Source organism: Tenrec ecaudatus, chromosome 16, assembly GCF_050624435.1.
Source record: "Tenrec ecaudatus isolate mTenEca1 chromosome 16, mTenEca1.hap1, whole genome shotgun sequence".
Lineage (NCBI taxonomy): Eukaryota > Metazoa > Chordata > Mammalia > Afrosoricida > Tenrecidae > Tenrec > Tenrec ecaudatus.
In genome coordinates, this window is record NC_134545.1 from 108,589,439 (window position 1) to 108,614,915 (window position 25,477).

General features: G+C 51.8%; 1 protein-coding gene across 4 annotated transcripts in view; it reads left to right on the forward strand.

Moving 5' to 3' along the window:
* The window catches only part of DOCK1 (dedicator of cytokinesis 1), a 434,492-nt gene that overhangs the window by 101,291 nt on the left and 307,724 nt on the right, over positions 1-25,477 (forward strand). For all 4 annotated transcript variants that reach the window (XM_075534789.1, XM_075534791.1, XM_075534790.1 and 1 more), the window contains exons 21-23: positions 277-377; positions 4,249-4,383; positions 12,279-12,387. In XM_075534789.1, the coding sequence (XP_075390904.1) occupies positions 277-377; positions 4,249-4,383; positions 12,279-12,387 (345 nt within the window). The remainder of the gene's footprint in view (positions 1-276; positions 378-4,248; positions 4,384-12,278; positions 12,388-25,477) is intronic.

The following is a 25,477-nucleotide window of genomic DNA, read 5'->3' on the forward strand; positions in this document are numbered from 1 at the left end:
TGCAGCTGGGGCTCAACCACCATCTCAGACTAGCCTGTACTAGACACCTGGCAAATCTAGTCCCAGTCGCCAAGTTCAGAGCTACAAGTGTTTCTACCAAGGTCCATCGATAATTGCACCAATGTATCGTCCATGGAAAGAAGAGGCCACCAGCTGACCAGTGGGTGCCTAACAGGGTCCTATTCCTGCATTCGCTGTGTGTCCCTGTTGACCTTCACTTGGCCTCTAGAATGGGTTCCGCCAATGTGCCAATGAAAACATTAATTTCCCTGACAGGTGTTTATCATCGGACTGATTGCTGACCGGAAGTTTCAGCATTTTAACCCTGTTCTGGAGACCTACATCAAGAAGCACTTCAGTGCCACGTTGGCCTACACGTATGTTCCTCTGTGCTGTTTCAGACCCGTGGCTGTGGGTGCGTGTGCGTGTGCGTGCATGCGTCCACATGTTTGTTGCTAAGAGTCTTTTTCATAATAGCTTTATCTAGCATTGGGCATTCTCCCCGCCTTCCTCCTGCACTCTGGATTTACTGGTATAATTTTTGTGATTGTTCCTCTCTTAACAGACTTAAAAGTCTGGTTGAAAGAGAGATGTGATAAATTACCAGAAATATCCTGGACTAAATCCGCGTGCGCCTCTCCCCTGCCCATTTATCTTTGAAAGTTTCAGTTTGTCTTCTGTGAAGTTGATCTATGGAGGCAGAGGGCCTTCTCTCTGCAGGTTCTCAACAAGCATTTGATAAATGAATAAATGGATGCATCCCCATTTTCAACTTATTGGTTGTTTCATGTGAATAAAATCCAATTTGCTGGGGGTTTTTTCCCTTTAAAATTTCCCCTTGCTCTTTAGAAAAAGCAGTTTCTCTTTGTTCCACACACTTCAGCTAAAACCAAACTGGATTCCCACGACCTCCCTACCCGGCAGGCATGGGTCTTTCCATCCTCCAGCATGCCCCCCGCCCCAAGGCGTGTGCTCGAAGACTGAGGTCCCACATCGCGTGTGGCCTGGAGCCAGGCGTCCTGGATTGCAACGGTGTCACTCCCAAGCTCTGGGATCCGGGAAAGCCAATCACCTCTTAGGGCTTCAGTCGTCTCTGTCACAGAAAGGACATGACCATAGGACCAGATTAGGACTTAAATGAGTTTCGTGTGTGGAAAAGTTCCTGGTGTTGGCTCACCGTGCGATGGCATGCCTTGATATTCTGAGAATGACTAGGAGCGTTCATCCCGCACGTGGTGGGTTTTTGCTGCGACCCCAGCACCGTGCTGTGTGCGTAACAAAGGAAAAGAAACACCCACTCCAAGGATGTGCCGCCTACGCTCATCAAGAAGCTTTCTTGAGAGTCAGGAATTGAGTCCTAGCTCCTTCCTGTGTGCTGAGTAACTTTACACACCGCTTGTCCTGCCTGTGCGTATGCAGGAAGTCCAGGCTAGAGGGTTCTGGCTCTCCTATGCCACCAGTTAATTTATATCACCCAATCTGGTTCTTAGTCTTGGGTAGCAGCAAATATCCTGGAATAAATTTAATGACAAGATGACAAAAACACTGACATAAATGACAAAAGACACACCGTTGGAGATGTATGCCATATTCATGGATCGAAAGATTTAAATTTTTTTCCACGTTGCTTAAATGTCTACTTTCCCCTAAATCGATCTCTATTTTCACACAGTCTTAATCACAATCTAAGCAGTCTTTTTTTTTCTTTTAAATAAATTGGCTTGAAAATTAAGCTTTCAGAATGAAACCCTGAGTTCAAGATTGATGTACCTGCTGTCATCAAGACAGTGGTGTTGCCTTGACACCGGGACAGAAAATGCAGATGAACATAGGAATACAGAATAAACCCCGAAAACTAAACTCACTGCCATCGGGGGAGTTTGGCTCATAGAGACCCTGTAGCCCAGGTGGAAAGTTGTGTTTCCTAGACTGTAGTTCTTCATAGGATTGGAAAGCCTCTTCTTTCTCTTGTGTAGAGACTGGTGATTTCGAACTCCTGACTTTTCAACCCATAGCCCAACACGTAGCCCACTGTGCCCCAGGGCCTTTGTGTCTTTGATATACCTTTCCTGTGAGCAAGGCTGCAATAAGTAGTTATTTCGTGCACTGGTAGAAGGAGTCCTCCGGGTGCAACATTTAAGGGCTGGGTAGCTAATCTGAAGGGTTGGGGGTTCAATCTCAGTGGCCCACGGGAGAAAGACTGAGCAGCCTCTCCATGTACCCCCATAGAGGTTGAAACCTGGGAGATCTCTGGGTTGCTTTTGTCATAAAAGCTCACCTGTCATGAGCTGGCATCTGCATGACGGCACCCAACAGTGACAACTACATTGTATTTGCAATCGTTTCTGTAGGCTAGATGACTAGAGGTGGCAATGTTGTTGTCAAAAGGTTGTAATGTTTTAAATTCCCGTACCACCAAGTTCACTGTCATCTGGTCAATTCTGATTCATAGTGACCCTAGAGGACGGGTTAGAACTGCCCCTTTGTGTATCTGTGGCTGGAAGCCTCGTCTTTCTCTGGCAAAGCAGCTGGTGGTTTTGAACTGTTGACCTTGAGGTTAGAAGCCCAAGGAGTAACCCGTAATGCCATCAGAGCTGCCAATTTATCCTTCAAAGAGTGTCCTGTTTATGCATTGTCTGATCATCCCTATAAACCGGTGGTTCTCAATCTTCCTCATGACGCGACACTTCAATACAGTTCCCCATGTTGTGGCGACCCCCAACGATAAAATTATTTTCGTTGCTACTTCATCATTGTCATTTTGCTACCGTTATGAATCAGGCGACCTCTGTGAAAGGGTCGTTCGACTCCAAAGGGGTCTTGACCCGCAGGTTGAGAACCACTGCCACAGACTTTCTGTCTAGTTAGGTAAACAAGTGGCTACTTGTTATTTCAGATTGCAGGCATTCACTTATGAATGAATGGGACTCTACTTTATGTGTCTCTAGGCGGCTCATCCTCCCTCTCTCTGTGGGGTGCCTGAGTGAGTTCGCCTGGGCTTTTTCCCAGACCCCTTACCTAACCTTCCCAATAGGCCCGGAAGGTTGGAGTAAATTTATTTCACAAAAGTAGAAATGCAGGTCTGTTTGTCTCCTTCATATGTAGCCTGGAAATTTAAAAATTAACGGTCAACTCAGCAGTTGAAATAAAGTATGATGCTATGAATTAAGTAAACTTCTAGTGTGCAGCTATTTGTACTGGCTGCCTCTCACTATTGCTGTCGTTGAGTAGAAAGTTTAGAAACAGTTCTGGCCAAATCTTGTGCTTGATCAGCTGAAACTGCTTAGACTTGTATAATAAATAAATTGGAAGTACTTGCATGCAGGGAAGACGCTTCCTTTGGAACTCGTGGTTTCGTCCTAAGGAGAAGTAAGAGTGGTTTTGCACCTTTAAAATGAGACTTTTTTTTTTTGGTGGTGGGTTGGAGTCTTTTATCAGAAAATATTTGTAAAGTTTTCAAAAATATTTTTAGGCATCGATCCATATTACTCCCCTGCAAGGCTTCTTAGGAAATCCATTATAAATGTATGAATGTTTCTTATTTGAAAAATTCCTGCCAAAATGCCGGCTTTCCTCTGAAAGGGCCCTAGTGGTCTCAGGGAGGGAGACTGAGTGGCGTGGCTGTGGTGATTTACAGTCTCAAGTCTCGCTTCACCCCTTGCCCTTCCATTGAGTCATCGCACTGAACCTGAGCACTTTAATGGCTTTGACATGTGCAATTGATGGCGCTTCTCCGATTTGCAATAATGTACCGCAACCCTGAGCACCACCTAATCCCAGAGCGTCCCAGCTGCTTTGGAAAGATTTCCAGTGCTTGTGTTGGGCTCTGGTGAATATCGCCCTTGTTTGTTTGTTTACCGGACGTTTAGCTACTTACCCCTCTGCTTCCTTGTTTTTTGCCATAGGAGGTGGGAGGGTGGGGTCCTGTACTCTGTCTGATGGTGACGATGTGAGGATTCAGTTAGATAATATTCTCCACGCACTCAGCACAGCATCCCAGCTAAGACAGCACACACTCAGCACAGCATCCCAGCTAAGAAAGCGCTTATCAAATGCTCAGCTCTGCCCCCCAGAGAGGGACCCTCTGGGCCCCCGCGATCAGATTAGGAAGCCGTTTACAAGGATGCAGATACTGCAGTGTACACACCCAGCTTCAAACCACCCACATGTGCACGTCTCTGTCTGTGGTGCCTGCAGACAGAGAACATTTCTGATGTTGCCTCTGACTGGCATTTCCACTGTGAACAGGAAGCTGACGAAAGTGCTGAGGAGCTACGTGGACAACGCTGAGAAGCTGGGCACCAATGAGCAGCTGTATAAGGCCATGAAAGCCCTCGAGTACATCTTCAAGTTCATTGTGCGATCCCGCATCCTGTTCAACCAGTAGGTATCCCCGGCTGCCTCTCTTCTTCTCCTTCCTCACTTCCCTTCCTTGGCATTCTGGCACAGTGACCCGGGATCCTTCATATGGGGATCGCTCCTTCATGCAGTTAAATATTGTCAGGAAACCTGGGGGAAGAGATGGGTCTAGTTGCTTTCATGAAGCAGGGCCCTGACACCCTAGTTACTCCCGCATGCAATTAAATGTCCTGTGATGTCGACCATGTTCCCAGTTGTCATGTGTGCATTGCAGCTGAAGTCAGCACAACCAAGGGTCCTGGATGTGCCTCTGCGGATGTGGCCTCAGTTGCAATCAGGCATAACCCAGAATTGCATCGCTTAGTTGGGATAATTTTTTGGTCAAACATCCTGAGAACGCCCAAGACAAGAAGGTCAGAGTCTGAGAAGCAGCAACTGCCAAAAGGCAGTGAGGCTTCCTGAGTCTGCCCCAGCCCTTGCCTGGTCCTCCCAGGCTGCTTCTAATCAAGTGATGAGGTGATCGTGGTGTTGCTTACTGATGGCTCTGCTCTCGGTGATGGTGATGCTGATGGCGAGGCTGATGGTGAGGGTGATGATGAGGGTGAGGCTGATGTTGAGGGTGGTGGTGATGATGAGGGTGATGTTGACAGTGATGATGGTGAAGTTGATGGTATAGTGAGGCTGACGTTGAGGGTGATGATGAGGGTAGGGATGAGGGTGATGGTGATAGTGAGGTTGAGGGTGATGGTGAGTCTGATGTTAAGGGTGATGTTGATGGTGATGTTGATGGTGATGGTGAGTCTGATATTGAGGGTGATGGTGATGGTGATGGTGATGGTGAGGCTGATGTTGAGGGTGATGGTGAGGGTGAGTCTGATGTTGAGGGTAAGGGTGATGGTGAGGGTGATGGTGAGTCTGATGTTGAGGTGATGTTGATGTTGAGAGTGATGATGTTGATGGTTATGTTGAGGGTGAGGCTGATGTTGAAGGTGATGTTGATGTTGAGGGTGATGTTGAGGGTGAGGGTGAGTCTGATGTTGAGGGTGATGGTGAGGGTGATGGTGAGTCTCATGTTGAGGGTGATGGTGAGGGTGAGGCTGATGGTGAGGGTGATGGTGAGTCTGATGTTGATGTTGAATGTGATGATGTTGATGGTGATGTTGAGGGTGAGGGTGAGGCTGATGTTGATGTTGAGGGTGATGGTGAGGGTGAGGGTAAGGGTAAGGATGAGGGTGAGCATGATGGTGAGCGTGATGACTTATGATGAAGTTGAGGGTGATGTTGAGGGTGATGATGAGGGTAGGGATGAGGTTGATGGTGATGGTGAGTCTGATGTTGAGGTTGATGTTGATGTTGAGTGCGATGATGGTGAGTCTGATGTTGATGTTGAGGGTGAGGTTGAGGGTGAGGGTGATGACTTATGATGAAGTTGAGGGTGATGGTGAGGGTGAGGCTGATGTTAGGGTGTTGGTGATGCTGAGGCTGATGTTAGGTGATGTTGATGGTGAGGCTGATGTTAGGTGATGGTGAGGGTGAGGCTGATGTTAGGTGATGATGATGAGGCTGATGTTAGGTGATGTTGATGATGAGGCTGATGTTAGGGTGTGGGTGATGCTGAGATTGAGTGAGGGTGATGGTGATAACAGCATATGAGAACTGCTCACATCTCAGCCAACGTGAACCTGGAGCCCTCATTAATTCCTCCTTCATTCTAAAACAAGCACTTCTTGTGCACCAGCACAGGTCTGTGTGGGGTCATACCAGTGCCCAAACAGAAGCCCTCTTGGCCCCACCCATCTGTGGGGGTTGGCCCCAGCCCCTTCCTTTTCCTGTAAGCCCAGGTTCATGCTGAGCGGAGCCCTGTGAGTGCTGCCCTGTCCCCTGTCGTGCAACCTGGCTTGTTCACAGAGTAAGCTGGCCACGGCTCCTCTTCCATGAAAGACTAGGCTGTCTCCCTCTCTTTTGCTCCTCAGCCCTTGTGGCAGCTGCCTCTCCCAGTGTGGAGCCGAGCCAGACTGTCCCCTGGGCTGGAATGCTGTGAGACACCAATCTGCTCCACTCGTTTCTGAAGGACAAAGTTATCCTTCGTCAGGGCCTTATAGCCTCCCTCACCCTGCTGCTCTGAGATAGGAGACCACGCTGACACTTCCACAACAGAGATGTGCAGCCAAAGCCCCGAGAGGCCTCTCTTACCTGCCTTTGGCCCCGAGTCTCCTGTGTCCCCTCCCTCTGCACATCCCAGCTCTGCGCTTACAGCATCGCTCAGGAATGGTCCTCCGTGGTAGATATTCAGGCTGCCCCCGGGACGCTCACATGGTTTTCAGACAAGGCTTTGGGCCTGCCCCTCCTCCCGTGCGTGTGGACACTGCCATCCTGAAACTTGCTGTCTGGGAAGAAGAGAGAAGAGGACAGGAGGGTCATAGGAGCTCTCTTCTGTCTCTGACATCACGCAGTGACCGCCTGTGGGAACCGTGAGCGGTGTGGCTTTCCCCTGGCCGCCAGGCAGTGTGTTCACTGGCCAGGGAGTTCTCTTCCCTCCCTCCCTCCCTGGTCCCTTGACGTCCTTCTTCCATAAGTGCCTAATGACGTCTTTTTGAATATTGCTATTATGATACGTGTTAGGTGGTGGGTTTGCCTAATAGACCATCAACTCTGCATTCAACAGGTACACACACACACACACACACACACACACACACACACACACACACACACACACAGAGATGCCACCCCCTGTCCCTCCACCCTCCTTCTCCCCCAAGTCAGTGCTGTTCACTTCTCCAGCAGTTGCTTTCTCTTCCTGTCCTTTCCCTCCACCCCTCCCTGGGCAGCCTCCCAAGTCTGACCCCCTTTGGTATGCAAGTCTCTGTCTCCATCTTTCCCCTTTGAACAGTGGTCTCGTACGTTGTTCGTCCTTTAGTGACTGGCCCCCTTCACTCAGCGTAATGTGTGTCAGGTCCTTCGTAGTCTTGTAAGGGTGAGAGTATCCCCCCTAGTGAGGTTTTGCTTCCCAGCTGTGTTCCAGGACCCTTCATAGTTTATCGACCTTAATTTGTTTCTCTAAATGTTTCTTAAATGGGAATCTGGCTGCCTTCTGTTCTTGTGGAGGGCAGCGAAAGGGAGACACCCCTTGGGAACATAGACCACAGCGATGGCCACATGATGGGATATGAGGGAGACTTACATTTAAATCCGTGGGGCACGGCAGCTAAAGAGATACTTAACTGTCTTATAGACGGGAAGACAGTCCTGGACTTTAACCTGTAGACAGTTGCGTATGACAGAGTGGAACGCCTCCTGGTCCTGTGCTGTCCTCGCGACCTTGGCTGTATTTGAGCCCATGTTGCAGCCACGGCGTTTATTCTGCTCATTAAGCAGCTTCCTCGTGGTCCCGGCCCTCTACTCTTCTCCAGGGACTTTCTCCAAGTACTTGCGATGTCTCGCAGTCCTTGATTCCAGAGCATCTGGCGGTGCTTATTTTCACAAAGACTTGCTCGTTCTCTGCCAGCCCTTGTTGCATTTCATCTACTTCACCAACATCACACTCCGAAGGACTAGTCTGCTCCCGGCTTTCCTTATCACTGCCCATTGCCAGGGAGCAATTGCGCTAAGATTCTTCTCTGCGCTCATTCCCCTGGTTCTCTGCTCACCCCACTCTGCGGTCCTTCAGAAACATTCCCATGGTTACGACTTCATCTCTGAGATCAAGGGCTAAAGTGGTCCCGTTTTATAGAGGCTTGTTAGAGGTCAGGGACGGTGAGACTTCGTCTTATGTGTTTCGGACACGTTATCAGGAGAGACCAGTCCCTGGATGGGGACTTTGTGCCTGGGCAAGTAGAGGGGCAGCGTCAGTGGTAAAGTATAAAGCAGAGAGGCAGCCAGAAAGAAGGATGCCCTCGGCCAGCGGGTTAACCCAGGAGCTTCCCCCAGAACCATCATGAGGACGGGGCAGGACACTGCGTTGTTTCATCCTGTTGTGTGTAAGGGTTGCCATTCCTGGGACCTGACGGGCCAGGAACCAACAACCACAGCAACTCGAGAAGATGCCAGTCCTGTTTTCCGTCTCCTTTCCCAGGGGACTGCCAGGCTGCCCTCTGAAGCACAGTGGCTGTGTTAAATCTGGGGTTGCTGTTCCCAAGGACAAAGGGGTGAGCCTTTGGAGGTGAAGGTGTGGACGCTCGTTCCAGCTACCCCGAGCTATCTCGAGTTCTGCCACTCTCGAGTCCTGGTTTCGTTGAGAGCTGAATTTTGTTCTCAACTGAGGTCTGCTCCCCGAGAGCCTGGATGGCTTCCCCTCGGACTTCGCTCTGTCTGTGCTAACAGCGCGGGGCAAGATCGTTAGCTGGGGAGCCAGCAAGCAGGCACCTCCTGGGTCAGACACAGTGAATCGGATTTCTCCAGTAGCATCTCTCCTGCTTTCTGGAGTTGCAGCCAGTCACCTGGGATTAGCTTTGTGGATCAATAGCTATTGATCACGAGGAAGCTTCTACTTTGCTACCGTCCTCTATGTCATAGAAATAAAATATAAAGTCCAAGCCTGTGACCATCAAGTCCCATCCGACTCCGCGTGACCCTCTCTGGGGTTTCCAAGGCTGTAAATCTTGAGGGGAGCTGACAGCCTCACCTGTTTCCTGAGGAGCCGCTGGTGGGTTTGAACTGCCATCCTTTCAACGAGTAGACCAGCAGTTACCGACAACTCCAACAGGGCTCCTGGTAATAGAATGTACGTAATGTCACTCCTGGTTGGGAACGTTTACATTTAAACTGACCAAGGACAAGGTGTGATTTTTTTCTTCTTACCTACCAGTATGCCCCTGCGTGCTCACCTCCCACCTTTCTTCCACCTCAAAATAAATCACAAAATGGATGCTCCCTGGTCAATTTGACAGGACCAAGAGCTTAGACTCTAGAGTCTTACACAGTGGTCTCTCATTACCAAAAGACACTTCAAAGGCTTTGCTACGAGATGCAAATCATTTAAATGTTCTAAATGCATTAATCGGCACAAAGAAACTGATTATTAAATTTTCATCCTAAAGAGATTCTGAGTAGATTGTTTAATATAATAAAGGCTCATTAATTATGCTTTATCAGCCACTTCTCTGTCGGTCTGTCGTACTGTGGTGGCTTGCGGGTGTTGGAAGATGTGCCACCCATGCTTCAAATACCAGCAGGGTCACCCGTAGGTAAGGGGACCAGATGTCCCGCTTTTGACGGGATAGTCCTGATTTTTAACAATTTTTCCTGCGTCCCCCGGCGTTTTTAAAAAGCCATGATTTTTGGAAAGAATGCACGGCAAGCTAGGGTAGACGTTTTTCGGCTGCCATGTGGCTATTTTGCTAGGACATAAGTTTTATCAATGGTGCCCCGCTGGTGTCCCGCTTTACCAATGTTAAAATCTGGTCACCTTACTAGGGGACAGGATTCAGTGGAAGTCCGACTCAGACATCCTGGTACGAAGCTACTTCCAAAAAATGAGCGCGTGGAAAGCATGTGAATAACAGGGGGACACTGTTGACTGATTCTTCATGATGGGCCCCTCAGCTTGGAAGGCACTTGGCATCTCACTGCACGTAGGCACCAGTTTACCCTGCGATGCATCGCTAACGGTCGACATTTTACTTTTTACCTCCAAATGTCCATTGGATCCAGATTCTGAAAGTTCCATTTTGTGTCCATATCTTCGCTTTCGGTAGTGAACTACTCCATCTCTTCTGTATTTTAAAAGGGATCATTGCCAGCCGACTCCATGCCCGGGATCACCTGTGGGTCTCCCTCGGTGCCCCTCCCTTCTCTCTAACGTGGCCATGCGGTCCTCTCTCAGGTAGGAGCTGGTGTTTTAGCTGTTGTTGGAATACAGGAATGTGAATCTGGAAAAACAAGGCTGTGGACTCTCTGGATGGGATGCGGAACTTTGTCTTCCAGGCCGAGGAAGCAGGACTGGCCACCTCCTTCTGCTGAGGGAGTGGGCGCCGCCCAGACTGTAGCTCAGTGAGACTCAGTCTGCTCTGTACCTCAAGGGTTTAAGGTTGTGAGTGCTTGTATCCGGGCCCCTATTCTTCTGCCCATTCCCCAAGGACGACTTTTCTCTGGAGACCAATAAGACTCCATTCTGCTTTACAGGGCTCTTCTTTCTGTTACCCCCACTCCCCAAACACCGTGTGGTCCGAATTCCTGCGTGCACGTCACCTCTCCAAGTGTTGGCTACCCCTGCCACACGTTGCTGCATCTCACCTGCAGAAGGAAGTGTGTGTGTGTGTGTGTGTGTGTGTGTGTGTGTGTTTGTGTGCCTTGGGGTGGGGGTGGTAGGAGGGGTAATGACTTCATCTTCATTGTTTAATATTCCATCTGAGCCAACCTTCCCTTGGTAAACCCGATTACCCACACAGACTCACTGGGCTAGGCTGCCGTTCCCCATTTTAGACCAAAACTCTTTGTTTTATGATGGAGCTCATTTACATATAAGATTACCTCTAGGGTAATTAATTATCACTTAGTTTACAAATTTTCCATTGTACACAAGTTTTCAGGTGGAGTGTACTTTTAATTAGGCAGAGAACCGTCTATATTAATAAAACATCTGAGGTGCCTTCAAATGCATTGCCTTTTACCAAGAGCAACTAGAAGTCGCTGCTGATGAATAATGTATAGGTCAGACATGCTTACAATTAGTGACACATTTGCATTTGTGCAACGAATGCACATGACGACGTCGCCCGCCTGTGGGAAACGCACCACCTCTGGAAGGCATCTGAGTCCTTTGCTCGGAGACAGATTCGTTCTTGGACTTGCTGGAGTTCCTTTCACATGACGTTAACTTCAGAAACTTAAGTGTCTTTGTGAGCATGATACAATCATGTGCGAAAATTGGCAGGAAAGAAACCAAACTCTTCAACGTCTGCAATACTGAAAGCGTGAGCTCCGTCGGGCAGGTTTCGGCCCTAGCGTCCTTTCCCTGCCTCTCCTTTCTGGCTCGCTCACGTGTCTTCCTGGTTTCTGGAATGCTCCCCTGTCGTGATCCGTAGGGTTTCCCCCAGCGGGGTGTTTTGAAAGTAGCTCTCCGGGTCTTTCTGCGTAGTCCATCTCCGTCTGGAACCCCCCAGTGAAACGTGTTGAACACGGCAGTATCAAGCCAGGCACCACCGGCGGGTGGTAGCTGCCCACGAGGTGCCTTGCCTGGGAGTCAAGCCCAGACCTCCCACGTGGAGGGCGAGAGCTCTACCCCTGAGTCACCGCGGTATAGATGCTGCTGCAGGGTATCTTGTGGTTGTCGGTGTCAGGTGCGGTGCCAGCGAGCCGGTTCTGACTCTTAAAGATGCCCGTGCACAGCAGAACAAACCACAGCCTGGCCCTGTGCCGTTCACACAGTGGTTCTCAGGCTAGAGCCCGTCACCGCAGCCCCGGTGCCATCCTGCCTCGTCGGGGGCCGCCCTCTTTTTCACTGCGCTTCCACTTGACCAAGCATGATGTCCTTCTCCAGGGACTGGCCTCTCCCGACAGCACGTCCAAAGTGCGCGAGATGAAGTCTTGCTGTTCTTGCCTCTAAGGAGCACTCTGGCTGTACTTCTTCTGAGATGGATCTGTCTGTTCTTTTGGCGTCCCTGGCAGCACCATAGCTCCTGCACATCCATGCTTCTACTGCAGTCCAAAGGGTCAGCAGTGTGACCGTTACCAAAAACCACGGCTTAGCAGAGAGGGCCACCAAGGTGGCCCAGGGGTGGGAGGTGCAATTTAACCTTGGGCAGCCCTCCCAGTTCACCCCATTTCCAGGTGGGCCCTGTGCTTCGTGGGGGGGTGGAGGAAGTGGCCTATTCCGAGCCGCTGCCCAGGCCCCTCTGTCCTTGCCCCGAAGCAGCAGGGAGCCGGACCGGGGCTTCAGGGCCAGCAGGACCCCTCGAGCTCTGTGTGTTTCTTTGCAGACTGTACGAGAACAAAGGGGAGGCCGACTTCATGGAGTCCTTGCTGCAGCTGTTCCAGTCCATCAACAGCATGATGGGCAACCTGTCGGAGCAGACGGTGAGGGTGAAGGTGAGCCACAGCCAGGGATGGCCTGGGAGCTGGGCACCAAGCTGCCGCAGCCGCACACTTTGCGCAGCCTGGACTGGTGGGGGAGGCCCGGGGTGTCTTCTCCGCTGAGTCATGATGGCCGGAGGCTAATGGATGACACTCTGAGGCTAAAGGGATTTCTCCCCTTCCCGGATGTTCTTCAACACTCTTGTCGCTCACCAGCTTGCTCCCCCAGTGGGAGAGCGCGGGCTCTTCACTTGGTTGAAGTAAGGACAAGTCAAAGAGGAGAGGGTGTGACCCCATGTTTGCTGGAGGACCGGGCTCAGGGAGGTGCCTGGGGACAGGGGGGCTGCATCTGGTGGGGCTCCTCTGAGGAGAAGCTTTCCCATCTTGATCCAGCCTCTGCAGGAGGGCGAGCTTCCGGCCCTCCTGTTCCCGTTCACCCCAACTTTGCCCACCTGCTCTCATCGCTGCTGTGTGCTCACTCACTCACTGCCCAAGAGTTCACGTGCGGGGTGGGCTGCAGACTCCGTCACCCATGGGTGCCCTTCTTATGGGCTGGCTGTTGCACAAACCTGCTGCTGTGGAGTCACTTTGGACACGTGGTGACCCCGTGTGCTCCCCAGCGTGGCCCACAGAGCCGATGCCGACTCACAGAGACCCCCCTAGCACAGGGTAGAGATGCCCTGTGGGTGTTATAGACTGTCAATGCTTATGGAAGTAGACAGCCTCGGCTTTCTCTCTCGGGCCACCTGGTGGCTCTGAACTGCTGACTTTGCGGTGAATAGCCCAGCATGCAACCACTGGGCCATCGGGGCTCCTCGCAGGGTGGCCACCGTTCCTTTGTGTCCCTCACGGCACCTCTGGGAGCACTCGAGCCTCCAGCCTCTGCATTTGAGCAAGGGAGCCCCGTGTACCACGTGTGGCAGGAGCCGTGTGGCATAGTTTGCTGCCCGCTCCAGTTCCTTCCCAGAGGAAGGATTCCCCCCAATGACGTTGAAATTCCAGCTTTCTCTCGGTTCCTCAAGGCCAGGCTGCCTCCTCCTACCCGCGGCCTGGGCGCTCACCCCATCCGAGGTGCTCTTTTCTTCCCGACTTCTGGAACACCCCCTCATGGCTGTAGTCTTACAACTGCAGCCGAGGCTGGTGGCCGAGGCCTTGGGGTCCAGTGGGAGCAAACTCCGGTACAACCACCTTGGAGGCATGGCAGCTGTCTGGCAGAACCTTCGGATGCTGTGGTGTCATTTCTCCATCCTCAACACAGATATGTTATTTAAAAAAGAAAATCAGGCATCTACGGAGGAAGCCATGTGGTGTGTCTATTAAGAGTTTTAGGTTGATAATTTTGGCAACCCGGTGCTGCATGGAGCTGCCTCCGTGTGCCAGTGTTAAAATTAGCCATGTGTTTGCTACGGCTTTTGACCAAACCCAGGGGCTTTTTGGGAAAACTGACGTGCGGCGGAGGGTGAGAACAGACGAGAATCACAGCAGGTTTTAGGGAGCCCAGACGTCATTGCGAGCTTCTAAATATACCCTGGTGTGATCTAATCTGCGGGCCGACTCGTGTCTGTGCGCCTCCATCCACGTCAGAAGACAGCGTGTGAACAGTGGCCCTCACCGACCGGCCAGCTCTCCTCGGTGGGTCACCTCTCTGGCTGGTAATAACTCGCCCCGTCACCTCGCACGAGGTGCCCTCCCATAGCTGAGGCACAGGGTTTCTGCTGATAACTTGTCCAAAGTATGTGAGGCGAAGGCTCACCATCCTAGCTTCTCAGGAGCACTCTGGCTGGACTTCTTCCAAGAGAGCTTGGTTTGTACCTTTGGCAGTCCATGGTGCTGTTGAGATGGCAGCTTTGGGAACCCTGTTGGGCAATCTGCTCTGTCCTGGAGGGTGGCTGTGAGCTGGACACACATCGATGTCAACGGCTGCCCTGTGCCAGCTCCCGCTCTGCTTTGTCTCCTCTGGAGAGCATGCCTCTGAGCGGCCCTGGGGGTGGGCTAGCCCAGTCTTGCACCTGCTGCTCACTTTGAGGGACGGCCGCTCTGCCTTGGAAGCTTTGGGTCCGTGCAGTCCGAGTATTATTTCCTCGGAGGACTTTTCCGTTCGACGTTCACGTTGTTTTTGTTGATGCTGAGTGGGATCCGACTCACAGTGACCTCCTCTATGTACAATAGGACGGCTCCCCTCCAGGTCCTGCTCCAGCCTCACCCTCATTGCCTTGTTTGAGCCCGTTGTTGTAGCTGATCCCCACCCCCCCTCTACTTTACCAAGCATGATGCCCCTCTCCAGGGTGGCCCCCTGATAGCATGTCCAAAGAAGGCTAGACAAAGTCTCACCATCCTCGTTGTGCCAGACTGCGTCCAAGGCAGATGGGGTCATTCTCCTGCCTGTCCGTGGTACCTGCCAACACCACGATTCGAAGGCTTCATCCTTTGCTCTTCCGTCTTCCTGGTCCAGCTTTCGCGTGTTTGGGAGACGGTTGCAAATGCCACGGGTTGGTTCCGGAGTGCCTCGGTCCTCCAGGTGTCACTGCGCATCTGGGCCTTTCTAAACACCGTCTTCAGCGGCAGGTTTGCCCAGTGCAGTCAGGACATCATTTGATGTGTCCATGGTGCCTCCAAGCAAAGGAAGCCCTGGACAACTGGGAGTGCATGAAACCGATTTAAAAGATTTGCAAAATAGATAGATAGATGAGATAGGCAGATAGATTGGATTAGATTAAATTAGATAGATAGATAGATAGATAGATAGATAGATAGATAGATAGATAGAATGAATATCTGTGTGAGTCCCAAAGAGAATGACGTTTCTTTTCTGGGACTGGCCCTGCAAGCCCGGGGAGAAGCGGTTGTTGGGGGGCAGCTGCAGGTACTGGGGCAGCAGGCGGTTCTGGGCTGGCCCTGCAGGGCCCCCGGGAGAAGGGCCTGTTGGGGATGGCTGAGTGGGTGGCAGCAGGTAGTTCTGTTTGTGGAAAGCCCGTGGTTGTGAGACCAGATTGAGGGCAGCGGAGCTTTGTGAGGAGCCATCACAGCTGCTGACCTTTCCTCACAACGTCAGAAACCAAACCCTCCCGATTGTGCCTGGCCAGAGGCAGGCTGTGTCTGTGACCGGGGCAGAGGCCGCTGGGCCAGCTGGGACGGAGGAGTCCACAGTGCTCTGTAGAGGGAGACGGGGCCTGGGATCCAGGTCCAGATGCTCTTCCTCATCCTGTGTGCATCTGCTGTGAGGATAAAATGGGGAAGTATGTTGTGACTAAGCTCGTAGGCGCTTCCTGGAAGACACCCTGTCATTGGCCTGTTTGCTCTCATCTGTTCCCATCTCTTCTAGATCCAAGTGTCTCCCACACAGGAATTACTAGTTGTTGGGGACTCAGTGTACTTCCTGATTGACCATTTGGTCTCAGCCGACAGCCCAGTGCTGACCACGGCACCATCCTGATGGCAAGCCCACTGACATGCAGTGTGATGCCAACTCGTGGCTGCCCTCGTGGCTGCCCTCGTGGCTGCCCTCGTGGCCAGAGTAGAACCGCATCCTGCCAGCCATCTTGTAAAACGGGGGTGCTGACTCAAGGGCACTTTCCCTTACTGCCCTGGGGATTGGACTGCGGTGGAGAATCATTGGATGTCAGCCCTCCATGCTGAGGTTGGCACCCAGAGCCAGGGGGGTTGGTCTTCGTTCCTAGGGAACGGGCATCCCTGCCTCCTTCCATCTTCATCATCTCACCTGCGAGCTGTGTTGGGAGCGAGCTCCTTTGCGACGGCAGTGATTGCCATTGGCAGACGAGCTTCACTCTTCCTGGGGCCCATGGTTCATTTCCTTAAAGAGAATAAATGTCCTGCATATAGGGCCCTTTCTCGTCCTCGGCCTCAGCCTGCCTTTTCCTGAATGTACGCCCTTTCTTGTCTACACCGCTCCCAGCCTGTACTCTTCCTCCCTGGAGCTTTGAGCAGCCTCTTGCTGGTTTGTCTATTCCAAGCTCACACCTGGGAGCCACGCTGCCTGTCATTGATGTGGAGGCGTGGAAGAGTATTACCCTCAGGAGAAGCCCTCCGAATGTGCTGGGGATGATGACACATGACTTCAGAAATCATCTCACCTGGATGCAGACGTGACATCGCCCTCACGAGGGGACGTCGACCATCATCATCGCAGACCCCGGCGTGGGCCTCTCTCCTGCCTCTGGCTTTTCTCTTCATACCACAGCCAGCATGGCCGGAAAGACTCCGAGTCTTCTCAGTGCCATTCTGCTTTGTCACAAAGCACCTTTCACCCTGTCCTTGTCCTCAGTTTTCCAAGGACTCTGGTCATGGAAGAAGCCCTGGTAGCCCAGTTGGCTACATGATAACTGTTCATCGAGAGGTCATGGGTTCAGATCCATCAGCTGCTTCTTGGGACAAAGATGAGGCTGTGTCTATCCCATAAAGATTTGTGGTTTTAGAAGCAGTTCTTTGCTGTCCTGTAGGTTTGCTATGAGTCAGAATTTACTCAGTGACAAGTCGATATGTCCTCTGGTGCTCTGTGGTCAGGTTGGGCTGCTAGCTAAACAAGGTTGGCGGTACAAATCCACCAGCTACTCCCTGGGAGAAAGATCTTTCTGTGAAGATTTAGTCTTGGGAATGCTACAGAGGGGTTGCTCTGAGCCGGCATTGGGCTTGCCTTTGGTTGGTGTGTGATCACAGTAGCAAAGTGGAAAATACCCCACAGTGAGTAAGGGGATCTGGCTCTCTCCCTGCCTTTGAGCAGGGGTACGACAGGGTAGACCTGCCTCTGTGGGCTTCAGAGACTGACTCCATGGGAACAGAAAGCTTCATCTTTACCTCTTGATTCAGGATGGTGGTTTCGAACTGTTGACTTGGCGGTTATCAGCCAGCTGCGTAACAACTATGCCACCAAGGCTCCTCCATTAAAGACGGTAGGAATCCCTTCTCTCTCTTCCTCCCAGGATTTCCCTGGGCGCATTTCAGGCTTCACAGAAACACGCTTTTCCCGGTGCAGTAGGTAGAGGAACGTGGTTCCAGCCAGCCCTTTCCTCCGGCATGTCTTCATGGTCGGTCACTTTCCAGGCACACGGGTATCCTAACTCACCTGAGTAGCTCTTTTCGGGAGCTGAGGGTACCCTCTGCTTTTGGGGGATGGGTTCTCTCTCTTCCTTTCGGGGAAGTGGGCCCCATGTGATGCCTTCTTAGGGCGGTCTTGATTAGGCTGCAGGCGGGTGCACATGCAGCCAGGCCGGGTGTTTGGTTACATAACTGGTGGAGGGAGCCAGTGCCTGTGTGCTTCCAAGAGGCCTGATTTGCTCCCTGTGTCCAGCTGGCCTGCAGGGCCTGGCCTAATGCTAATCCCACCTGTTTGCCCAGCTCTGCACTCGGTGCAGCCGCTCCGTTCTGGCCATCTCTTGTGGTCCAGCCGGCACTAACACGGTGGCCATCAGAAGCAATCACGAGAAAGCTTTGTGAAGGGCTGTGGGAGTGTAATCCTGCAAAGTCTCTGGTGTTTAATAGCTGAGTGGTCAATGCACCCGTGTCTGCCGCAGGTGCTCAGGCTACTCTCGGGGCTTTTAAATGGGCTCTGGAAGCAGCTGGTCCAGCCCGCAGGGGGCCCCTGTCAGTGAGGCTGACTTCTGAGTAAGATGCTGAGCGGGGCCACAGACTCACCCCCTCTCACCCCAGGATCCAGTGTGCTCTCTCTTTGGAATGGTGTTTTGAAAGTGGCATCGCTGGGCGCGCTCACAGGGTCTGACTTGAAGTATACCCGTGAGGCTGCAGTTGAGTGCACATTGCAGTAACCCAACCCCACTGCTGACAAAGAAAGAGGAGAACCTGGTAGTATCCAACTGCTGACCCTTCGGTCATTACGCCACCAGGCAGAGCTGCAGGTCCCGGAATGTGAGTAAGCAGAGAGTGGTCCGAGAAGGGAAACGCAAGCGTGTCTGGGAAGATGAGCCACAGGAAACGTTGAAACTTCCCCGCCACCAATCCCAGACCCAGCTCACTGCCATCGAGTTCACACCCACGCTGAGCGAGCGACCCCACGGCCATAACTGTTGACCGGAGTAGAAAGCCCTGTCTCCCGCGGATGGCAGCACAACAAGTGACCCTAATGTCACCTGGGCTCCTTCTTAGTATTATTACTCTGCGAATTCAAAAAATAAAATTTTAAATTTTTTTATTAGGGGCTCATACAACTCTTATCACAATCCATACATACTTCAGTTGTGTAAAGCACATTTGTAAATTAATTGCCCTCATCAAAAATTAATTAATCAATTAAAAAAATTAAAAACCCCGACTTAAACCGCTATTGAGTCAATGCTGATTCATAGCGACCCCCTGTGGGTTTCTGAGACTCTCACTGTTGACAGGAGTAGAAAGGCATGTCTTTCTCCCTTGGTGCTGCTGGTGGTTTTGAACTGCCAACCATGCGGATCAAAGCCCAACACAGAACCACTGCCCCGCCAGGGCTCCATAGAAAGCTCCAGGGAGAGCCTGGAAGAATAAGGTGGTTCAGGCAGGTTCTGACTCACACATGCTTCCCTGTATTTGGGAGCATCGGGAAGTTTGCTTATCGCTAATGCTTTTCCACCGGGCCTTCGGGAAGTTTGCTTATCGCTAATGCTTTTCCACCGGGCCTTTTGAAGCTCCCCTCTTGCAAACCGCACTTGTGCCTCATAGCACGACTTGCGCATCTCAGAAAGCTAAAGATCAGGAAGATGGGGAGAGAGGTGGAGTCAGCCTTGAAAACAGGGAGAGGAAAGAGGAGGGACAGAGCAGGGAGGTGAGCTGGGGGGACTGGGCCACCATTTGCAAATGAGGCCGGAGTTCTGCTAGGGCTGCTGCTAGGCTGCCCTGGACCTGCTGGCCAGGCTGACTGACCCAAGCTGGAGACAACCTTCCTGGAAGGCCACTTCCAGACTGGAGAGTGGGAAGCCACACTCCCCCCACCCCCCTAAATCAAACTCACCACCACTGAGTCAGTACTGCCTCCCAACAACTGTACAGGACAGGGGAGAACTGTCCTGGTGGTCTCTTGGTAGAAAGCCTCCTCTTTCTCCTAAGGAGCAGCTGGTGGTTTTGAACTGCTGATCTTGTGGTTATAGGCTCTCACCACCACTCCCCTCAAGAACAGGACAGCACATCTCAAGAATGCCCACGAAGACGTTTACTGAGGAACAGGCCGGCCTACTGCCGAAGCCTGGGCATGTGGCACAGAGGACTAGCTCACGGTGGCTGTCTATTTCCTCAGAGCTGCCTTGAGCCACTCGGAAGCCCAAGAGCGTTCTGTTTTGGAGAAGTGTGAGTTGGCGTCCATGGTTTCTGCGTCTGGGGTGGTGGAGGCATGGAGTCCGAGGGTGCTGAGGACTGGTTTCCATCAGTGTGGGAGTGCAGTGTGGGAAGAGGCCACCCCCGGGCTTTGGGGGTGGGATTTGCCTCACTCAGGGGTGAGCGGGGCATGGTTATCTGTTCTACCTTCCATCACTTCTCCCCAGCACACCCCACATCAGCCTGCAGACTGGCTCATTATTGAGGCACTTTGTGGAGAAGCCTGTGCGAGGCAGTATCATTGTGATGAGAAGCCGAGCAGTCTTATTCTCCATGAACTGTGAATGTGGGGCTTTATCATTCAAGTAGAGTTATTCCCCCCTGGGGGAATCTATGCACAGTGTGGTACATTGGATTCAAGTAGCGGCACGGGGGTGGGATGCGGGCCGTCAGAGGCTTGCATCTTAGGGAAACAAAGCTGGCTTCCCTCCGCCTGTGTAACCTTTCGGCACAGAGAAGCATTCCCAGAGATGCGCTGTTTGTGAAATCATCCTCCGCCTTCCTCTCTGTCTGGTGAAATGACTAAGGGCTGGGCCACGATCTGATTAGAGAAAGCATAACCAAAGTCTGACTCATTTCTGAAAGCATCCTTCCACGGACTCCCAAAGAGGAGATGCTTTGCTGTTCAACCTCTTCTGGAAATGGACACCCAACCCCACGCCCGACCCAGCGTCCTACATCGTGCTGAGCTCGGTCTGACAGCATGGAGCTGCTCCTTCCTGTTTCCCAGACTGTCCACCTTTCTGGAACAGACAGCCTCATTGTCTCCAACCCCCGCCCCCACCCCAAGGAGCTGCTGGCGGATTTGAACTGCTGAACTTGAAGTTAGCAGCCCAGCCAGTGCTTTAACTCATCTGCCTCACTGCAGCTCCTTGGTTTCTCAAAGTCAAGGCTAACCCACCAGCATGGGGTTGATTGTGACTCTGTGTGACCCTGTACTGGGTACCCCAGGCTGTCAATCTCCTCTTTCTTCCGAGGAGTGACTGGTGGAGTTTGAACCATCAGCCTTGCTGTTAGCCACCCATCTCTACCTGACAGCACCACCAGCGCTGCTTGACCCACTGACAGGGTCGATGGAGACCCCCTAGTGCCACTCAGTGGCTCTTTAGAACTGTCGCTGTGGGTGTCCGTATTTTAACTCTTCACCACAGTAGAAGGCTTCTTGCTTCTCCAGAGGATTGGCTGGTGGTTCCGAGCTGCTGCTCTGGGGGTTAGGAGCCCAAGTCATGACCCCACCATGCCACCGGGTCTCCTAGACCAGGCAGAAGGACGGACCGTCAACCAGCAGCCGAGAACCCACCGCAGCCTGACAGTGCCCGGACAACCTCCCTTCTGAATTGCTCATGCCCACCCCTGGCTCCTACGTGGCAGTGTTTATGACCAGCAGTGGTCACTGTGCAGTGAACATCCTCCCACATGATGAGGCCACACCCTCTGTCCCCAGGGGGAAGCTGGCAGGTTGGGGGAGAACTATCCGATGTCAATTGATACCAGTGGGCACAACCCCCAGTCAGAGAGAGGCAGGGAGACAGAGTAGGTGCCCCAGCCTGTGCGGGGACCCCCACATCCTCCTCCCCCTACCCCCATCCCTGCTCTCATCCCCTCCGGGAACCCTGCCCTTCCCTGTGTGTACCGAGCTCTCTCCACAATCTGCCATCCCAAGATGCCACACAGTGGATGATGGGAAAGGACAGCAGAGGATTCCCTCCCAGGTCTCTGAATTCTCTCTGGGGCCACCAGGAGACGGCCATTCGCTAACAATGCTAACTGCCCATGGCCCAGCCATGCCCTGCATTCCTCGGCTTGGTGCGGGCTCTTCCCAAGGAGCCTTCCCCCCTGTGTGTCTCTCTCCCAGTCTGTTTCTATTACTTAGAAGGAAAGTAGGCCAGCCTACTCCAGGGTGGCTTCCTGGGTTTAAGGGATATCAAAAGAAAACCCATCTTTTGAAACAAGGCTGCTTTCCTTGCTAAAGGGGGTAGGCTTCCCTTATGCCCTGATGGGAAGACAGTTCTATCCTTAATGTGCACCCGACTCTGCGGGTCACCAGATGTCTGTCCCCAGGGCCATGTCACCGAGCACCAGCACTGGACTGGAGATGCCGGGGGAGCTCTTTTCTCTCAGCTACTCCAACTAGAGCGTTTGTGGGTGCTGTGCTCTGGAGGCCTATAGGTTTGAACAAGTACTCCCTTTCATGTCACTCCTGCCAATCATGATGTCATTTCTGACCCCAGCCCCCACCCAAAGGAAGCATTTCTCTGGCCCTCTTCTCTGGGGTCTCAGCAGTTCTGGCAGCTTCAGACAGATGGTTCTCACCCCACTGGGGTTCCTTGTCACCCCTATAAAGACAAGTGGGGTATCTACTTTGATTCCCTCTCCAGCCCCTGAACAGCCCCCTCTTTAAAGGGTCAGCAGACTTCTAAGAGAGCCTGCTAAGGGAGCCTGCATAACCTACCAAGGACACAGTACCAGCCGTCTCTTCTCTTGCACCGAGATTAAAAAAACAAAAAAATCTACCTAGACATGGATTTTTAACAGAATTCTCTTGTGTCCAATGCGATCCGTGGTCTTTTATAAGGGGCTGTGTTTGTGGGTTTCATCGCCTGCCGGCGGCCTAAATTCATAAGTCAGTGGGTGACATCCAAAGTCTTTTCTCAGCTTTCTCTTCTGACATCATGCTAAGTTCATCACAGGCAACACTCATTCATACCCCGCGTTGTCATCATTTGGGATAATTCATGTGGTGGCTGGGATGCCACTCACTTCTTCCGGTGATGAAAACCAGACCCTGCCAGACAAAAATACGTGTCGCCAGACGAGCATGCCCTTGGAGACATGGTCATGCGTTCCCAACCAACGCCACGTGGTGTTCTGGTTCCCATCGATAGCAGCCCTCACTAACTGCGTCTTCCCACCAGGCTTCTACGTGGGCTTTAGAGGTGGGGGCCTCCCGGTCGGTCCCTCTGGCTTTGCCGTCCAGCTCCTCACCAGTATCTTGCTACACTGGGTGTTCACTTCTGTAGATAACTCCCCACTCATAGCATTTCATCTTCAGAAATCTATCTTTCCTTATTCGGACCTCCCCGTTCCATCCAGTACCTACAACCCTTGGGTCAATTGCTGTTGGCTTTTTAAAATTTTTGACAGTTTTATTGGCATACAATTCACATTTCACACAATCGCTTAAACGTATTGAAAAGAATCGTGCCGTCATCCCCACAATCCATTTGAGAACATTCTCTTCATTGTTATACTTGTCCTTCTTAGCTCCCCCGTCTCCCTCCGAGCTCCCTTCCCTTCCCCCAAGAAGCTATTACTCCAGTTACTGTTGCTGTTGGTTTACCTATCTGGATGCCACATAGCGGAAAACAAACTATGAAACAAAACAAAGCAAGAATCCCAGTAACAATAACAAAATAATCACAGGAAAACCTCAGTTGAAAAGATAACAGATAATAAGAAGAACTAGAGCAAATTTTAAATGAGTCAAAAGGAAGAGCAGGTGATACAGTGTTACATTTTCACCTGACTACATGGGTGACTAGAGAAACAAATCCAGAGACACTCATATGTATATAAGGAAGAGTTTTATATAAAAGAGTAATTGTATATGAAGAAAACATCCCAGCCCAGTCCGTATCAAGTCTATTATTAGCCCATATGTCCGATACTAGTCCATAAATTCCTCTCTAGACCCAGTGCAGCACATGTAATGATGCCAAATGCAGGAAGATCCCAGGTCCGTGGGTGGAAAGTCTTGTGGACCCAGCGGCGGGGAAAGCATCTCAGTGCTGGCGTGGGTCTCCACGTGGCTCCTCCAGCTCAGGGCTCTGGCGGCCATCGCCGTGGTTCTGAATGGCTTGTCCACAGGAATGCGGAGCCGAGAGAGAGTGGGCCCCGCCTCCAGTGAGCCAGTTATCTCCATGGTGCCTCCAAATGAGCTCCAGCTGCGACCTGATTGACAGGCTAGACTCCACCACGTGATGCTTCATGCCCTCAAATTGGCAGGAGATTATGTAACTACCGCACAACATCTGCCATAGTCTTCGCTTCCCTGCCCCCTGTCTGATGGCGAGGCTATCCGCAGGCCTACTCGCTGGTCAGGGGCATTCCCTGGAGGCTTAATGCAAGGGGGGCCCTGCAGTGGATTTCACAGCCATCCAAAGGCTTCTGCAAACTGGGTGTGCAGAATTTAAGCTCTAATACCTCTCCCTCCTCCAGTCTTGAATTTAATATTTTCAATCCTTGGATCACTCAGGTTTTTGTGTTAGCTGGCACCTCATTGAGATGGGGGCTTGTTTTAAAGCATTAACTTTTTTTTTTTTTTCCTATCGTGCCATGAGTTAGTCCATCTTCCTGAGTTTTTCCTTACTACGGGCACATCGGGGGTTTTTGGGATAGCATTGAGTGGTCCTCTGGAGCAGTCCTGACTGTTGACATTTCTAATAGCAGAACGAACACATTTCTTGAGTTAGACAGACAAACAGCTGCAGTTGAGCCGCCCCGGGTCTCAGTGCCTCCCCCCCCCCCCCCCCCACCAACAGAAGGCAACATTGTCCAGCCTGCTTCTTCCTCTAATCACGTTTCCAAAGTCAGCCAGCGGGACACAGTTCTGTGGTGATCCTGAGTTTTGGGAGTTAATCTCCAGCCCTCTCCTCCAAGCCCTAGTCTGTTAGTTGTCCTACCCACCCTTGGGGACGCTGCTGGTTTTTGAAATGCCGAGCCCTAGACGTGTAGAAAAGACAGTGAGTGTATACCAGCGCACAGCCTGTCCTTCATGCTTGCTGTTTCCCCGAAGCCCATTCTGCTCTCAGTGAGCCCATCTAGCAGAATAGAATGGCCTCTTAGGGCACTATGGGAGTCCCGGTGGCAGAGTGGTTATGTGTTGGACTGGGACGCATAAGGTGAGCAGTTCAAAACCACCAGCTGCTTCTACTCACATACAGCGTACAGTTTGGAGACGCACAGGGGCGGCTCTCCCCTGACGTCTAGGGTTGGTTAGTCGGTGCCGTCTCAATGGCAGTGGGCTATGGGGCTTCTGGGTTGGCACCCTTTAGAAACAGGCACCGAGGCGTTCGCCTGCAGAGCCATTGGGTGGGATTGAACCGCCAACCTTTCGGTTAGCAGCTGAGCATTCGGGCTCGGTTACTACGTCTTCATGCTGTGTATTCAGTGTTGGAATCGGGCCTTTCCTCTCCAGTAATTTGATCTTTCTGAAGTGACGTCGCTAGTCCTCTATCTGTCAGCACGAGGGGAGGGCTCGCCGGCCTGCAGTGTACCAGCCCCACCCCCCACCTTGCTGTCTCGGTTTCTACTCAATAATTAGTCTCGTAACCTCTTCAGAGCTGGCGCGATCCCAGACTCCGCCCTCGGTGACCCTCCAGCTACTTAAATGAGGGGCTGTTATCTCGATGAATTAAATATGTCATCTCTGTTTGAAATGTCCCTGAACCCTCGGATGCTGTGTTTGGGGCAAAATAAATACTATTTTCAGAGATTTTACAGCCATCCAACGATTTCTCTTCCTATTAGGAGCCAGACTGGTCTTGTTAAGCCTGGAGCTGTCAGCTGCCCTGCAGCTTGGGATCCAGGGTGGCGGTGGGTAAGGACGGGTCTGTGTGACGATTCTTGTTTATGGATTCCCTTGCTTGTGTACCCTGAATAGTGGGAGCCTTGTTGCTTGTTTGAAACTCACTGTCGTTGGAAACCCTGGTGGCATTGTGGGCTTAGCGTTGAGCTGCTCACCCCAAGGTCAGCAGTTCTGAACCAACCCACCTCTCTGTAGGAGAAAGAT